The 19,427-nt window shown below is 39.3% G+C and overlaps 1 protein-coding gene across 1 annotated transcript in view; it reads right to left on the bottom strand.

Annotated features, from left to right (window-relative positions):
• Window positions 1–202: 202 nt before the first annotated feature.
• Window positions 203–19,427, bottom strand: part of pcp4b (Purkinje cell protein 4b) — a 34,429-nt gene continuing 15,204 nt past the window's right edge. Inside the window, exons 2-3 of the mRNA XM_054597896.1 lie at window positions 11,600–11,651; window positions 203–930 (exon numbers count right to left, since the gene is read on the bottom strand). Of these exons, the coding sequence (XP_054453871.1) occupies window positions 800–930; window positions 11,600–11,651 (183 nt within the window). The 3' untranslated portion in view covers window positions 203–799. The remainder of the gene's footprint in view (window positions 931–11,599; window positions 11,652–19,427) is intronic.

Genomic DNA, 19,427 nt, shown 5'->3' with positions numbered 1-19,427 from the left:
AGCTGAGAAGGGAATAGATTCAGCCCAGCTCATTCTGAAGAGGTTGCTATTCATAGTTTGTCATCAACATGCAAGTCCCACAGCTATCCCTGCAGAGTGTGTGTCAAAAGCAATATATATGACATACATCAGCATCCACTTCTGATATGTAGCTCGAGGTGTTTGTCAGATTTCTGAATATACGTAGACTCTTAAACGCCAGTTTCACACATTTTGTATTTATTCAATGTACATTGATACACACCTTGATAGTACCATGCGGGTAAGAAAAAATGCCTCTGGGTGAAATATTCTGTTCAGATATGGAAAGCTCCAGGCTAAGTTTCCTAAAAAAACAACCTTCAATCCAACATCAGCTTTTGCTCCATCTACGCACACATATTCAGGTGTTTTTGGGAAACGTAGTTCTAAGCCTTACAGAGAGAGATGTTGCAAGAGTAACTATTGAGGCTGGGATAAGTACAAAAACATATTCTAACACAAACACCAGCTAGACTTCATGATACACGGGACAGGACAGAAACCAAAAATTCTTCCTAACTGTTTCTGTTACTCATTTATCGGTACAGCAGTTAAATAAATAAATGATAGTAATTATAATAATAGGATAATGATAATTCACAGACATGTTATATGATAAACAGGCTATTGCATTCTCGCCCCCCTCCCCAACCCAATCACAACCCCTGGAGTTCCAACAGGTATGAATTTGTTTACATGCAAATGTCACACCATCTTCACTGTGCCGCCTCCTCCACCTGCCATCTGTGCACACGCTGGCAGAGCAGTGTGGCGCTCACTAGGACTTCTCGACACGCTTCTTCTTCTGGAACTTCCTAAACTGGGACTGAATGGCGACAGCCGCCTTCTCAGTCTCCGGGTTCTCCATGTCGATGTCAAAGTCCTCCGGGACGTCCGTCTTGGACTCATCTGGAAGGAAAAAGGAAACGATGGGTGTCACTCATGGTACTGTACACAGATCACAGATCAGGTCACGTGGTCAAGTCCCCTTCCTTAGACAGCATTGCCCAATCATAGCTAAGCAACTGTAACAAAGCACGGCAGGCCTGTCGATTCTTGGATTACTCCAAATTCTGAAGTGGTGCACATTGGACTCTAGATTGATACTAAATACATAGTTTACAAAGAGTTAGGAGGATAGTCTTTTTTAGTCTTTACAAATATTAAGAAATGAATACAATCATGTGTTTGTGTGCTCCTGTGCAGTGATTCTAGTGGTGTAACGGACCATTGTCGAGCCGTGATCCGTAGGGATCCCCTTCATGGTTTGGCAAGCATGTGAACCACGGATTAATTACACAGTTTAACATTAACTTTATCACAGTGTGAAATAAAGTTTAACTGATTATCCTTATCCTCCAATATTCAGTAAAAAAATGTGATCAGGACATCGGCATTTCAAGTGGCCGATCTCTGATTATGTTACATTGTAAACAACCAATGCATGTTTAAATTGATAGGAAGATGGCATCGTTGATAACGGCTGTTACATTAGATGCGTTCAGGCTCTGTAGTGAAAATTAGTCTTGACTGGAGGTAAATTATAACGTTATGATGTGTTCAAATGTAATCTCGAAAACTGTAGTGTTAGCATTTGAATTGTGTGTTTTTATAAAGAAAAAAACTATAAAATATTATAACAGTCCAGAGCGGTTGAAATGGTTTTTGGGACGTTGCCAAGAAAGATTAGTCTGGAGCCTTGTAGACTAGCTGCTATAATCAAACAACGAATGGATCTGTATCCGCCAATGTGGATCATCAATGATCTTCGCAAAAAAATAGTTATATACACCACCTTTTGGTTCCCAAACCTTTTTCATTATCTAAAAAAAAAAGAGGAGCCACCCCTTTATCTGCAACTGTGCAGGAATTCTGGGTTTAAACAGAATGTGGTCGACTAATTAGCCTTCTATTTCTGAGTGAGGACAAAAATATATTTCTTTTTGAATAATTCATATACAGACTTTTGTATAAATAATCCAGTAAGTGTGTTATTATGATTTTAGTTTTATATATGCAAATACAATTTTGTCAACTTCAGAGCTGACATCTAATGCATGTATATCTAAACTGGAAGCTGTATGTGACAGACAGGGTGATGTTGGAACAAAACAACACAGATCATCAGTTGGTGAGGCCGGTGACTTTTTGCTGGAAACATGCAGCTTTTACATGAAGTCCTTTAGCACATTAGACATCATGTTTGTAGCTATATATTGCATAAATGTTAAAAAGAGTCAGCTGAGAATATTGAAAAGTTAACCAGAAATGGCATTTTCAACTAATTTGTGCAGTTAAGGTTAGCTTAATTATTGACAAAATGGACGTCAGTCAGTTGGAAAGCCTTTTGTTTACTTCTCAAATTGGAAATCAAATAACAGTTTGAAAATAACTATAAATTCTTATTGTCCATCAGTTTCATTGTTAACTGTATATGTGCTGTGCTAGAGTGGAAATATTATCAAACAGGGATTTGCACAATATTGTTCCGTATAAGGTTTGTAACATTTTTGAACACTCTGGTACTCTGCTGTTATTCTCAGAAAATGAGAGCAGTATCATGATGTAGTGATATGTAACAGTAACCAACACTTCTTAACCCCGTGCCTCATTACAACAGTGGAGCAGTAGTCCCCCTGGTCAAAGGCCAAAGCATGAACTGATCTTCAGTTCTTAATCCCCCCTCTGGAGCTCAGCCAACGCTGACCAAGAAGACACGACTGTAATCCCAGTAAAAACTGCTGGTTTCAGCAAGCATGGTGAAAGAAGTGTTTTTAATCTCCTGGTCAATGAAGTCCTAAAAAACCTGGCAATACAAGTACAGATGAATACTGAACCTGTTCGGTCAGTTCATGGCTAAATTGTCTTTTCTAAGGAAATTTACGTTTCATCTCTCTGCTTGGACACACTGTGATTATATTGTGACATTTATTGACGAAAGAGGTGTAATTCTTTGCTGTATCACAAGAACGCAGGGATATTCAGGACATTGAAAGGCCGAAACAAGCTAACATTTACCCAAGCAGGTTTCCCTCTGGCTAGAATCTGAGTTATCAGATTAATATGTTAGACTTGCGTTGTTTATATGTACTGAAGCTAATGTAAGATTCTTTGCATCGGTCCTTTTTTACCATTTACCATTCTGCCCTGACTCTCACACTGAGATGAAACCTTATCATCAGTTAGATGTTTTAACCTTTTTTAATTTTCCAGAGTTGCTAATTGTTTCTCTACAAAGTACAGCGGGGGAGCCATTTCATTTCTCTGCCTTGCAACACCCCTGCAAAGGATTGACCCGCTCGAGTTTGATCAGCAGAGCCTACCGTAGATAAACACACATGACAGGCGGCGAGATAGAGAGGAGGACCGAAGGCAGGAAAGCAGAGGGGCGACTCCTGTATCGACTGTGCAGCTAATCCTCGGGTTCCCTTGGGGCTGAGCTACAGTACCGCTCTCTCTCCCTCGCCCGTTCAAGGAGGAAACACTAACTGCTGTGTCAAGCCGAGCTTTGAATCCCTCATTAATTGATATTGAATTTTCCGACGCTCTAATGCCTTCTGCTCTCGTCCCAGCAGCATTAGCTATTGAGCTGTACTGTCCGCCGTGTCAACACCAGACATGCTCATAATCTTTGTAATACAAGCTTCTGACATTTTCTTTTTTTTTTTTTTTTTTTTTTTAAATATGATGAGATTGTTAATGTGGAGGCACACGCCGGATGTGATCCGGTGCTGCCTTTTATGTGCTGGAATGAATATTGTAATTGTAACAGCTTGACAGAGTAATGAAAAATTGCATTAAAATGCATGTTGACCACATGAAAGTACAGTTGTAAATGCATCCAAAACGCATTGACGACGGAATGCGATCCAATCGACTAAACCACTAACAGAGGTGTTCAGGGATGTGACCACATTGAACATAAATGTAATTGCGTTTTCAATCCACATACAACAATTATGTAGGCGTCAATACAAAATGACTTGCGTTCCAAACCAGCGAGGAAACAGCCGGTGGCATTAGCCGATAGTGATTCACGGATGGCAGCCATCTTTTCCTTTATTTTGTTTACCTTTGCAAATGAGAGGAGGAAGTGATATTTGGTTGTTTGAGCTGGACAGAGCGATTGGATCTCAATGATGATGTATGATGTAACATGTATCATGTTACATCATATCTAGAGACAGATACACATTTCAAAGCAAAGTCAAGTTTTAGTTTTTTCTAGTCAGATAAATTTCTGACCATTTATAGCAAATGGAGGGTTCAGTATGCTTCAACCAAACTGCTTGTCAAATCGCTTCAAGCATCGTCTGAAAAAGTTTTCCTTTTAACATGGTCGAACTTCACATCGTAAAAACTAGTTTGGTTTGAGAATAGAATTTTAGACTCTGATGAAAAAGGGTCCAAACTTTGAGAGAGCTCTTAAAGAATCCAATCAGCAACAAAGAATTCTGCTGTAAGGACGTGACAAAAGTAAATGAACAATATATTTTATTGAATCAACACTAACAAAAAATGCAGTTGTAGAGGCATCTGCGTCAGCGTTTGCCTCAGCGTATCAGCAGAGTAATAATAAGAAATGTTATATATGGTCACGCTGTACACCAGCCTTACTTGTCCGCTGGTGGCCACGCAGCTGTGAAGGAACAAGTGATTGTGAAACATGATAGGTAATCAGCTAATGCAAGCGTGACTTCAGTGCTCCGTCTAAACTCATGGTACTGTTTATGAGTGAATGTCTGGAGGGAAAGATTATGTGTAATCAGCACTGATGTAAAACGTGTTTATTTGTAAAACTTTATTTGACTTATTTTCAAAGTATTCTGACATAAATTTCATTTTTCAATCTGACAATTCAGCACATAGTAACTCATGATTTCTAAAGGAAACATAAGTCAATGAAGATGCTTATTACTTTGGCATCCATCTAGTATTCATCAGTCATATTGACAACTTTTGAAGGTGATCACTTTAAAGCAGCATTTCCTTTACTAATCAAGTCCGGTTTAATATTTCAGAGGAATCATTCATCTAAAAGTATCATGTCATCATCTCGATGAAAGACTTAGAGCCCTGAGGGCAGATTTTCATCAATTTTTACAAGACAGGAGGCAGCGGCTGAATGTGACAGTGACGGATCATTCTCCTCAGTTTCAGGATTCATCTCCTCATCGACACACACACATACACACACACACACACACACACACACACACACACACACACACACACACACACACACACACACACACACACAACGGATTACAAACCTATTACCTTCGGCAGGACTTTCTGTGTCCCTGTCTCCACCTAATGGGAGTGTTATATCTGCTGTCAGAGTGCCAGTCTGGATCATCTTGACTGCGCTTTCAGAGGAGAAGATGTATTTATTTATGTGTTGCTGTGTGGTAACTGCTGGAAGAGAAGCCTGCATACTGCATACTGAGGCTCAATGGATTTACTTCCTTCAGACATGACTTTAGTGCACGTTGCTAACTTTATCTATAGTTCAGATGGAATGGGTTCAACAGTGACATGATAACACCATCCTTGGTTGGCTGTCTTTCAAAATGTCTTCTAAAAGCTGCTCTGAAGCCCAGTGGAAGCTGGGACGTCTTATTGATTTCCCTGCTTAAAACCAGTTGAGCCATGAGAGGGATTTGTGGAAGCGGAGAAGGAGAGGCATTAAAGAAGGACTTTTAGACCTTGAGACAAGAAAGACAGATTGTGGAGAGTAAAGGGAGACTCGGTATTAAAGGGTATTACACAGTATGTGTGGACATCTCTCTGGGCTTAATAATACTGCAGAGCTGCTCGGTGTATTTGTCACTAAGATGTCCCTTGCTAAAGTGCTACTTTACACAAGTGCATATGGAGAGCCAACGTCAGCACCATATTTAGCACCAATTAAAAAAAAAAGTTCTAAGAATCATTTTCCCCCTTGGCTACAAGTAAGGAAAAAGTCAATCAAGGTAATATTTAGTACTCTATGCTCTTGGTCTTTTTCCCAGAAAGCAATTATATTAGCAGTTTGTAGAAGTAAGTCATAAATTAACATAAACATTGTTGATGACCATCTTGATTTATGAAGGAATCTTTTCAGTTCTTTATCAAGTAAGAAGCTCAACTTACTCAATTTGTTGGTAACAGCTTCTCAAATTTGTTTTCACATTTAATTTACTGAACAACAAACGTTTAATCCAAAGAAAGCTATGATCATTATGGAAACTGTTACTATTATATAATTATGATTATGAGTTATTAGCTGCAGCCCCAATTGCTTTTCAATTATATGGAGATGATTTAAATTGCGCATATTACTTTAACTTTTTGGAAACCCCTTAAGAAGTTTAGATAGCCTGATTTTATTTATTTATTTGGAATTTGGAATTTGCAATTTTATTTGCAATTTGCAATCTGTGGTTAGGACTCATTGGTTGCCAAATTACTCACCAGTTTTAAGAACCTTGGCTTTTTATTTTATTTGAATACCCATTCATCCAATTTACTTCTGAAAAAGCAACCTAAGGCATACTTGTCAGGAGTGAGGCCGTGCTTTGTTTCCGGTGGCCATAACACGTAAGAGTAAGACCTCCACCAGTCAACGCTGGAAGCTCTTGATACAGAGACGTGTTTTCAAAAGAAAAAGAACAGCATTTGTGTGTGTGTATGTGTGTGTGTGTATATAAACGTGTGTAGGAGTGTGCTTGAGTGTGTGTGCGCATAATGTGCTTGCCAGCGTTTGAAAGTCAGCGTGTGAAAGGAAAATATCAGCGACCCCTCAGGCCCTGAAACATCTGAGGGGCAGCGAAGCGTGAGAGAGACCACAGCGATCAATACGCAAATACACATGAAGGACTGGCTCTGTATTGATTAGTACTGTGTGCTTTTTTTTTTTCACTCTGTGTCAACTTTTATTTTGCTTCGGCGAGGAACCTTCTGTGTTACCTACCTGGATGTGGTCACGCATAGGAAAAAAAAAATGGGATGTTCAAAGACCTGCAGAGGAAACGTGTTCAGCTCTTTCTAGCACTGAAAATATCCTAAAAACAGCGATGTAGTGTGCTTTTACTAACACTTTCTAACAGAATAAGACAAATTCAATATATGACTATAATTGAGTACGGTAAAGCTAATTTAAACGTGTGCAGAAATTGGGTCATCTTGACTTTTGAGAGCTCGCCGCAAGCTAATTATAAAAGGATGACTTTGATCTCTAAGGTGAGCCCATTTGAAATTACTCCCGTGGCTGTTTGAAACAAGGGTGGGGGAGGTGCTGATGGTGTTACCGTTTCCACATTGTTCTTGAACAATTCTCCGCTAGCTTAACATTTACATAAAGAAATGGAGCCCTTTTTTCGTCCGTGAAATGCAGAGGATTATTTCACATACGATAGCATCATAGCGACATATTACCGCGTGCTGTCCTGTAATGTTGCTGTCAGTGTGGTGTGTTTGTACAGTATGATGTAAAGCTGTAGTAAATCAGTGCGGCCCCAGCTGTTGCGGTGACAGGGACAGTCTGTGTTGTGCTTGGACTCATAAGGTCAGCGCACATATGGAGCGTATGGCTCCGAATACACAGACATCTGGACTCCAACGGTGTCCAAGCAATGTCACAGAAGACAAGTTTAACGGGCAAAGGACCGAGCCGGTTAGGGAGTTGGAATCAGTGTTGGAAGGTAACCAAGTACACAAACTCGGGTAGCATGTAAGGACTCTACTGTGTGCTTTTCTTGAGTGTTTTCTTTTTGCTCTCAAATAACCTCACACAGCACAAACAATTAAAGGACCAGACGCACATAAAGCGGTGCAGGAATGAGCCCTAAAACCAAGAAATGATTTAGGATTTTAGCATTTCCAGTTCCCTCGTCTTCAAGTTTTTCGAATGTGGTTAACACACACAAGAGATTTTAACGTTTTTGTTCTATGTTATAAAGTTCATCAGCAAACATCACTCTCGTGCCTGTTGAAGCTTTTACCTGTCTTAAAAACAGTCTGCTGCTAACAAGTGGTTCATTTAGACTACAAAACATCATCACTCTGCCTTTGCAGCCTCGCTGTGTACTCACACTCGTGTAACTGTGGTGTAGTTTTTTTATAGCATGACATTAGCTTTTACTCCTGCCGATTGGATTTATGCTTCAAAACTTGCTGCACATACTGAATTTATGAAGACGTATTTTTTCTTGGGATTTATTTGCACGTCATTATTATTTGTCCAAACTGTTTTTTTTCTCATGAGTACTTTCACAGAGAAACTAAATATATACCACATTTTTTGGGGGGAGCAATGGAGAATTTCCTGCGCTTTCACACACTGCTAATAAAGGCATCAACCTTTAATGATGTGCGGAGCAGACATCAAATTTAAACATACAAAATAGCGTACAACAATTAAGGAGGCTTTGTCCGGCTAGACGGCAAACTTTATTAATCCTTTCAACCTTGACAAAGGCCGCACAGACCAGACCAGATTAAAATAAAGGCCTAGTTGTCTCTGCGCAGAATAATTAAGAATGTACACTAAAGTAGTAATGTTAAGTCCACCTCAGCTACAACATGAATACTGCCCCTTAAACCTCAACCCATCAGTTATAATAATTCAATAATCTAATACATAGAATAATATAACACAGTAAAATAAGCCATTATGCATTATGAGTACCTTATTATTTTTATTATTTTTATTTCATTTTGGTATATTAAGCTTTTCATTTCTTCCTGTATTTTCTTAAATGAACATACTTGTGTATTTTTACGCTCCAGTATTGCTTTTTGCTTTTACTAAAGTAAATGATCTGAACACTCCAACTTTTAAAAATGAAAAATAAGAATCAGCAACAACACTGAACGTCTTCCGACTCTGAATGTTTGGCACGATGCAGCAAAGCGGAAAAAGGTTGCTTCAATTGTATCCGCTTGATAAACATTCAATCTTGAGCCGTTATCTTTGCAATAAACCCCTCCATCCTCCGGCTTGTCTCTTAGACCCCTTATCTTATTTACCCCCGTAAACAGCCTCTGCTGCGTTTCTGAGGTGCGTCACGGTTGCATGTACTTGCACTTACCAGGTTCAAAATGTGTTTCAGTGAAGATGAATACATCTGTGCGTGGCTGTCCTTGAGCTTGCGAGAGGTTGTCTCTACAGACATGTGTGCTGGGGGTATGCAGAGTGGGCGAGAGTCAATAGCAGCGGTACTCCCTTTACTCGCCCACTCTAAGAGCTCTCTCTCTCTCTCCCCCAATCTCTCTCTGCATTGAGAGGCACACTTCAGACACGCTGGGAAAGCAGTTTTTCCAGGCATCAAATTAATTGTCAAGGTCAGACAACAAAGGAAAGCTTGTGTGTGTGTGTGTGTGTGTGTGTGTGTGTGTGTGTGTGTGTGTGTGTGTGTGTGTGTGTGTGTGTGTGTGTGTGTGTGTGTGTGTGTGTGTGTGTGTGTGTGTGTGTGTGTGTGTGTGTGTTGCAGGCGGTGTACCTTCCTTCTCTCGTTTTATTAAGTGAATAGAAAGGTGGACCTGAATCCTAAAGGCAGTGAAAAATTAGTTTCTGCAGCTCTGTCTTTCAACTCAGCCAGCTGCAGTGGCTGCGTGAGCCTGGCTTAAAGCTTCGTTAAATCATAAATAATGTGTTATTTTTTCTTTATTCTATTTTATTCTCTATTTATTTATTTCTAACCTTCTTTAAAGGCAGGTTACTGGCTGTTAAAGACATACATCTCAGTTGGACTGCATACATATAGAGGTTTATTTCTTATTTTTTTAAATGGACAACAAGATGATTAGAAATCTCTCTAATTCTTTCGTAAAGCTCTTTCTTTGTTACCTTCTATATTACATTTTTGGGCAACAGGAGTGACAAAGTAACCTTTTTGGGCTTCTTTGAGATTGAGAGTCTGAGGAGTTTCCCACTGATCCCCTGAGGCTGAACGCGGGATTCAATAAGTCAGGATGGCATTAATGCAGGTTGTTCACTCGCCTGTTCAAGGTTGCATACTTCTTATAACTACGTATTGACTTTTGTGATATATGCATCATTAGCTGTATAATACTTTGAATCTCAAAATACCAGACTGACCCTCACGGTTGAAGTCATTGCAATAATAATTCCAAAACAATCTTTTCAAACAGTATTTCTATGTCAGATAAGATTTCTGATCTTCAGACAATGAAACACTTGTAAAAAAATCTGTCCGTTTGTAGAGGACTCAATTTAATTCTAACACTATACTCCACTGACCATTTTCCCTTTATCCATAAATACGTTAAGTATTCATTTGTTGAGTAAATCACAGAGCACACTATTTTATAAAAATCTAAATAGCTCATTCTCAAACTGCGAAGTGGTGCTGAGTCAGCGCGACACACCAAATCACAGACTTGATTTAGCGGAGGGGAAAGCAGGGGAGATATTAGTTTTCTCTCGTTGAAGCCTTCATTTGATTCGTGATGATGGTTTAATGACAGAAAGCTCAACGATAAACATGATTTGTAATGCACCCGGTGCACGGCGCTGATCTTTATTTCCCCCAGGACAGAACTGATGCAGGCGCTCTATCTCTGCTCAGGGAGGCAACCGGAGAGTTAGATTTACAGAAGCTGATGGTCATCTCAGTTCTGTCTCCTGGTGTCCGTATTATTTTACACCAGCTGAGTCAGGATGTCGAAGCTGAGAGCGATCAGCTGCTTCGTCAATAGATTTATAAGAAAAAAACTGTGAAGTGGTGCAGTATCTAACCTCTGCGAAACACCAAACCATCAGAAAAGTGGATTTGCTAAAAGGCATGACGCATGCTGATAGAATCCTACATTGCATTGTTCTATATTTTTGTTTTGAATGTGAGTCATTACTGATGAGCAATCATGTGCAATTTAGAATAAATGTCACCGTTTTAGAGCTCATGCTGTCATGTCTGGAGGGCATTAAATATAACTCTGAAAAATGATTAATAAATTGATGATAAATCAACTAATTCAGATGCCCGTTATGAAATGTTCTCCATGTCATGTAAACGATGACATGGCACCTTGATCTCTCCTCAGATCATGAGATCTGACAGAAAGCCCTGAGGTGTGTGTGTGTGTGTGTGTGTGTGTGTGTGTGTGTGTGTGTGTGTGTGTGTGTGTGTGTGTGTGTGTGTGTGTGTGTGTGTGTGTGTGTGTGTGTGTGTGTGTGTGTGTGTGTGTGGACTCTGATGGTAGCTGTCCTTCAGACTCCGTTACTGTCAATCATGTGACATTGCCTTTTAAAGCTGGTCTTGCGTACATGAGCCCACATGTACTGTAAACTGTGGCCCACTTTCCCTCCCTCGCTCGCATCCTGTCTGTGCTTCAATCACTCTCTGTCTCTTTCTCTGTCACCACTAGCTCACTGTAAGGCGCCCGGTCGTTGTTTTTATTTAAGTAAATGGTGCAAAATTGCAAGTTTGAAAAGCTTATTTTAGAGTCTGATAAAATGTGTATAGAAAATGACGCAGCTGCTGATGCAAGTATATATGTTTTGAGAATAAACGTAATAATAAACGAAATAATATATGACATAAATTGTGTATGATAGTATACTTTTTTTTACCTTGTGCTGCAGATGTCTTGTTGTTGCCAGCAGCTGCTCCAGATCCTTGTCTCTGCAAACAAAAGAAACAGAAAAACATGAATGAGATGGACATTTCTTTTCAAAGTACTTTTTCTTTTCCAACTGAAATCCACCAGACTTCAGCAGAATAATAGAAGATTTCCCACTATCCTGTCATCATATCCAAATTAACTGAATACGCGCCACTGCTCTTTGCCCTTTACTAATTAAGCCTTGTCCTCATGATTGTTCTGACATCTTACTGGGGGCTAAACTGCCACCTAATCTGCTAGCACGCTCTCATAAGCCTCCACTCTGGAGTATTGTAGCCAGTGGGGTCCCCTTGTTATGACCACATGAGCTCGATGGATGAGACCCTGCAGGCTGAGGGCCCTGTGACAGTAAAAAATACTGTACGGTATGACCAGCAGTGAAACGAGGCCAGAGGTGTTGCGTTTTACTACAGTATGGCACAGTGACACTACAGAGGTCAGAAAAATATCAACTTAGAACAAAGAAAATGACCTAGTTCCTTCTGTAAAGTAGAAGAAAGTGGGGAAGCTCCAAAGCCACAGAGTTGTTTTAGCTGTCAAATGCATCATGAGTGTTTTCATAGAAAAAGTAAGCTTATTTTTTTCAGAAAATAGTTTATATTTACAGCTTTATGGCTCTTTTAAACCATGCATACTGCAGGATAAACTTAAGCTTTGAATAAAGGCTTAAAAATTCAACAAGATTAGGATTTTTCACAATAAAATAAAAGTCTAAGTGTAAACATCTTAAATAAATAACACCCTGAAACAACGTACCTACTTTCATCAATATACATACTGCCAAAGTACCAAAATATACATTACACATTGATATAATTGATATAACACATTCTGCATATATGAAGGGTTTCATTCAGAAACAGCCCATAGGCATTTTAGAGTTAGAGACTCTTCAGATTCAAACAGATAGTGTTGGTTCTTCTCTTCCATATGGTAATAATCACATTCACTCTCATTTAAATTCACTCCGCATCACAAGATACACAAGTGTAAAAAATGAGAAAACCACCTACTGTAGACGCGAAAAGAAGCAAACGTCCCCTCTATAAAGTCTCAGAAGTAAATTGTACACTCTCTTTCTCAACAAATGGCTTTTCAGATGTGACGATGCATAACTGTTCGTAGCCACACTTAGCCGACATAACACAATCATTACACTCTTACATACTAATGCCGCAACATTTATCTAAATGTCAACTTTCATTATCCTGCAGCCATTTATTTTCCTGCCGCCTCGTTCTGTATTCCAAACACTTGCTTTCCTCATATTAACCTGCAAATAGGCGCTGATCTCTAGAGAAATAACCCGGAGTGGCTGTGATAATGTATGTCTCCCTCCATGTCTACTGACGTGATACGTGAGTTTGTCAATGTTCACCTATAAAGAGATTTAACCCAAGGCAGCTAAAAGAGTTTCACCTCATAATGAGATTTCCACACAGTCTGACTCTCCTAACATGAATGTTAACATTTGTTTTAAATATTTAGAGAGAAATTAAAATTGACATAATAAAAAAAGGCATATATAACATGTTTGAAATAAAATCCCTCTTCTTCTACGCAGAGTTCTGCAGGGTTCAGGGATGGAGCAGACCGCATTAGAGGTGTGAAAAGGGTAAAGCACATATCGTGTTAGAGAGGAGAACAGGAGTGACACTCCATCACAATGAGCAGATTAAGGAAAGCTATTCTTAGAACCGTACTATAGTCCGGCTTTAAACATGCAGCAGAGCAAGAGGGGGAAGAAATATCACGGGGAATGATAAAGGAGCCAGAGGAAGTATGGAAAAGTGAAGGAGCAGGAATGGATTGAGGAAGAGGAGTTCGATCATTAGTGTCTTATTAATCACACAGTTTTAAGGTGGCACTGAAAAGCATTTAATCAGTTTACAGTTCAATGTGCATGATTTTCTTTTAGTAGAAAAACATCTATAATTCAATGAATGTAAACCCTCTAACACTGAGCATGGCTATAAAAGGCTTTCTTACAATTACCAGCGTCCAATAATTCAAACTTTTTTTTATTTCATCTTGCGTATTTGTTTTTGTCTGTAATTTATGTCTGAAATTTACATTTTGGGAGTTACACTTTTCCTCTCGCTAAAAGTTGAAAGATCGATTCTACTCGTGAGTGAATAGACGGGTTTCCTGGAAAACTCATGGCAAACAATTAAATTAACTATTTAGAGGTAAATATGTAATATATATGCTGCAGATCGTTCACCTTAGTGCTCAGTGCTAATGCAACTAAAAACCCGATGGCAGTAAATGATCCTCTCTTGTTTGTTTGCTGCTCCTCCATATCGGCCCATTGCTAATTAATTCAGCATTAGATCTTCTTATAATTGATGTCCCTAGGCCGCTGATTGGGACCGCATTGGTGGCCCATTTATCTTCACAGCCACAACCAAAGAGAGAAGAAGAGCAAAAACTCCAAACTCCAACACTCTGTCACTGCCACAAACAGAACTCACAAAAAAACATTCAGTATTGGACACCGTGAAGGAAACGCTCCCTTATGAAAGCTCCTAGAATCTGTCCAAACCTAATAGCGAGTTAAAATTGATGTCCTAATAATGTTTTTTCATGTCATGTTTATGATTTCCGTCTGAAAGCACATTGTCAGATGAGGTTGAGGGCTTGAGAGTGCTCATATCATCAATGTGTGTCACTTTGAACCTGGCTGTGTTCGTGCAGGAGAAATTGAAATCATTACAGGAATTACAGTGTCACTCCCAGTATCATCAACGTGCACCGTTTATTGCCAGCTGGGAGGCAGGTTGTCAGCTTGTGTTTTTTTTTTTTTTTGTATGCACAGCCTGGGTGGGAGGTTTGGTGATGGGATTTTTTTTTTTTTTTCTTGTGTAGTGAAGAAGAAACGGAGGATGAAGAGAGGAGAGCAGGATCAATACCTCCCTCTGCAGTTAACACGTACTTATACAAACATTGGCATTGGGAAGATAAATGACCAGAATCAACTCTCTGACCGAGGGAAGATAAAAAAGAAAAAAAACAGAAAATAGGGGGAGAGAGGGAGTTAGGACTGCAGCAGATAGGCTTCTGGTAGTTTCTAGAGCCTGCTAAAAGAACCAAACCTTTACATGCCTTTTTAGAATAGTTTCACATTTTGGAAACGTGTTTGATCACTTTTACAAATAGTCGTTATTCCTAAAATGTTGACTTATTCCTTTTATGAGGAAACAACTGGATAGAATAGAGATAAAATGTGTTTTATTTGATATATTTCCTCTCTGGAATTGGGACCTCGTCTAATATTTACTATAGTATTCATAATTCAATTGTCTTGTTAAAGCTTTTTCTTTTATGAATAGCATTTTGTAAAATCTGAGAGAGAAAACTGCTTGTATTTTAATCAAACATTTTCTTTTTGTATTCCATCTTGAACAAATTTGGAGGTAAAGCACTGGAGAGTTGGCATGGTAACAAAACAGAGCAAAGGAAATGGTTTCATTTAGGTAGTGTGTATCTGGCTGCCTCCTGGGAGATTTAGCTCCAGCTACTTTCCAATACAACCTTTTTTTTTTCTCGCAGCTATTCCGTAGTTCGTTCAAAGGTTTTCCCAATTTGGTCGTGTCAGAAGGGTTTCCATGCTTTAATAGCTGAAGAGTCGAGAAGGCATCATCTTTTTCTGAGCTTCTCTTTCTGCATTATTAATCCAATGCTTTCAATGAAATTCAAACGCCGTGTGCTGTGCTTTGATGCTGGGGGGGGGGTTTCAAGCATCCTTGCGAGCTCAGAACACAACACACCCGTGCCTTTTGGGAAGAAATGCCTAATTTGAGCATGGTCTTTGATGAAATTCTGAATTTTGTATATATGAAAAAAAAACTTGAGTGTGTGTGAGATACAGGCATACTACGCTACAGTTTATGTTTACCTGTCGAGCTAATCTGGATGATACCTGTTCCCTCTTTTCATTTTGTCTGTCAGGAAGAAAAAAAAATGTATAAAGTGAAACGACTTATCAAATTGCTTTGTGGGTTTTTTTCACATTACAGTCACACGGCTGAGCTGCCTTCCGGCTCCCCTGCAGCTCCAAACAAATATCAGAGCCAGATAAGAGCACAGTTTTGTTCTCCCCTGTTACTAATCCCAGTTCAAAGAGAAGAGCTGAGTCTCTCCATCAGCGCCTTGTAATGGCCATGAAATGAACCGGTGCCTGCGTTGGAGCTTCTGTGGCTGGGTTAGAGAAGGGAAACCAGTCCGTCCACACTGCACTGCATCAGCAAAATAAACTGACCTCAAGCTCAGCTGGTTCAGTTACTTGTGTTTGCTTCGGGAGATATAATGTTGATGTAGAATTTGCAACACTGCTGCTAAAAGATTAATATTGTATTAAACACAGAGGCCAGCTTCAGAGGTTGTATTGGCTTCTGCATCATTTAAACGTTCCCACAGGCCTATAAGGAGATTCAAAGGCATGAAGAACCAGCTTGGTCCATATCTCAGGCTATGTTCACCGAGCTGGCAAAAGTGGCCGAAATCAGACGTTTTGTTCATATGTTACTCTGTTTTGTTGTTTTTTTCATTGATTTGGATCCTTATTTTCCTTTTTTTCCTTTATTTTTGTTGCCTTTTCATCATAGACAGAACACATTAATACAAAATGGGGAAAAACAAAAATGCTCCGTCCCCTCAAAAGCATGATAAATCCTGAGACATATTCAGGGGTTCTTATCCTGTCCTATCGTTGAAATGTAAACTTTTTCATCCATTTCTCCCACTTAATGGACTTAAGATCCAACTCACGACATCGCTCCTCGTGAGATCTTATCCTGTGAGTTAACGGTTCTATATCCTATATTTAATTCACAATTCACAGCCATCCATCTTGTGATGCTGGTTCCGCCTTGTACCATCTCTTCGTAATAGCCTTCTTACAAGATATTCATCAGCTACCTGTCTTCTCTTAACACAAATATCTGTCATATTACCAAAGGATACTAACATACACGACCTCAGTACAGAAGAAGCAGCCTTTGCTCCACGAAAAGCCATAAATTCATAATGTGGCAGTCTTTCTCTTTATCCTAGTTCTTGTTTACTTCTGCTCACAAATTTGCCTCCATGTTACCTTCAGTACAACAGCGTCCTGTGCGTGACGTGTGTGTTATTGTCCTTTATAGCAAGCAGGTCAGTACAGAACACGACAATTCACACTTGAATATGATTTTGGTCACATAAAAAATAAAATAACGTGCACAGCCAAACAAAAAACAAACAAATCGGATTTGCAGTCTAAGACTTGCAGTGTCAATGTAGCCTCATAGAACAATGTTCTTTCATTTTGTTATTCTTACATTCCATTGGATGTTTTGTCTATAACAAACAATACAATCATACCTAAATAACCTTCCTCTCATTTTAGTTTTGTTGTTAAATACAAGGTTATACTTATACTACTATTTTAGTGAAATCTCTTTTTCCCCTAAAAATGTATGAACTAAACAGTTCCTCCTAGTTTATACCATAATGTGCATAGAGGTGGACATAACCATTTGCTGATGATGATGATGATCAGTGAGTTAATTGATTATAATCATATAACCAATCTGTTGATTGGTTGGTTGTAAGTGACTTATCATTACAGCTCTGATTGCTCCTTAGAGCTTTTATACTAAGGCCAGTTAAAAGAAATAGACCTATAAAGGCTCTATCTATAACGTACAGAGCTTAAGGACCATCTGTCTTCATTTCTGTCTGTCAGTAAGCATTTAACCAGGAAGTAACACATTAGATATAATGAGTTGACAAACGTGATTTTAGTTAACGAGGGAGTTAGGATGCAAAAAGCTTACATCATTAATTCAGCCATCGATGCTAACGATTTGGCATGTTTTCATGAAACCGATGGTTGTAAAGCTATATCCATCCATAGTAGAAAAACAAGCTATGACCAACAAAATTCGAGTTTTGTTAGAATTAGAGTTTCTAACAAGGCGGCACTATGAGAAATCTCTCCTACGGGATAACAACTCTGTCGATGTGGGTGCTGCTCGGGCATGATTATCACGATGTTACCCTCAGAACTGGCCCTGCAGGGGTTTAACTTGGCTTAAATACAAGACGCGACTTGAGGTCATTTCGTTTACGGCGTGAGAGAGCTCGGCTCAGTGCAGAGGTGATGAGAAACCATAACACTCCCGAGGGCAGCAGGTGAGAGGAGGAACCATTACGGCTGAGCGGCTCTGGGGCCGGGCCAAAATGTAAACTGCAATAACAGCAGCTCGATGAGAGAGATTACCGAAGGGAGAGAGGGGCTATCCTCGCTCTGCAGATAAACATGAAAACACGAACGCAGGCGAACATATCCGCACACCTGTGGACACATCAAGTGCACGGAGATGAGAAACCAATCAAGCAGAAATAAAAACTGTAATTATATGACGTTAACAAGGGAGATAGGGAGCAGAGACGTATATATTGTGCCGCTCATTAATCATAAACGGACTCAGAGATACACAAGGTCAATAAACAATGTTTTTATGTGTGTGTGTTTTTGTGTGTGCCTTTAGGTGAAATACACACACACAAACAGCTGAGCTACAGTAGATCACAGCAAACTCCATAGTGGCTGCATCACAGTTTTTTTGTGCCTCCAGGCTTTCAATTAGGATACTTCAAGGAGAAAAATAAACACACACACACACACACACACATATATGTATGCAGACATATAGGCACACACACTCACAGACATAGTGATGCGGAATAACAGAGGAGCATAGACTGTGAGCACATTGCAAATCAGAGGAGTGTAAATATGTTTTATCTCTGATTGGGTGCGTTCATGGGAAGACGAAGAGGAGAGCGAGTGAGGAGGTTTTCAGAGAGAATCTTAAAAACATCCTCCTCCTTTTCCTTCTGCTCAGAGCGAGTCTTTATTGTGCCCTGCAGAATAGGATGCTGGAGGCTGGCGTTTTTTACTTTGTGTGCTGTAAATATGAGTGAAAGCGACGTTGATTAAACTTCAGTGTTCAGATTATTTCTGTATCAATGAATATCAAAAATAATGAGCTCACGGCCAAATATCAAGCCTGCACTCTCATATTAAATCTTGATGTGGTTACTCCTTAATGAAGGAGATCCGCACAGACATGGAGCCTTATGCTGCTCTTCCATTTTAAATACAGATACATATTTACGTATGTCTTTTATGTTTTTTCTATTTTATATTATGTCTCTTTTGCATACATGACAAATTCCTTCTATGTGCAAACCGACATGCATTAGAACAGTTTCCGATTCAGATGCTAGTCTGTTGATTCAACGAGGTATACTAGTGTTATCCTGCAATTAACAAACAATATGAAGAGTTAATGTTTAAATTAAGAAAAAATGAAAAGGAATAGTTAATCATTTTGGGATGAAAAGATTGATATCACCCTCATGACTTTGGTAAATATGAAGGTGAAGCCAGTTAACTTAGCTTAGGAAACTAGCAGGGATCTGTTGAAAGATTAAAAAAGTCTACCTACCAGCACTTCTTAAGCCCAAGTATTAAGACATTATAACTACATTTTCAATCCATAAAGAAATCAAACTGTAAAAATGACAAGTTATGGTATTTGGTAGGTTTTGTGCTGGACTATTTATTGTTGGTTCAACCATATAAATCAACCATATAAATCGTTTTTACACTTTGGTTCGTGACAGATTTACAGACGTGATATAATGTTTTAATGTCTGATCTTAAGAGGTGCTGGAAGGCGCACTATATTACACCCCCCACCCCCCGCTGGCAATCTTTATGC

The sequence above is a fragment of the Anoplopoma fimbria genome, chromosome 1 (genome assembly GCF_027596085.1).
Source record: "Anoplopoma fimbria isolate UVic2021 breed Golden Eagle Sablefish chromosome 1, Afim_UVic_2022, whole genome shotgun sequence".
Classification (NCBI taxonomy): Eukaryota; Metazoa; Chordata; class Actinopteri; order Perciformes; family Anoplopomatidae; genus Anoplopoma; species Anoplopoma fimbria.
The sequence above is the reverse complement of the archived record's forward strand: the minus strand, read 5'-3'. Positions and strand labels throughout refer to the sequence as shown.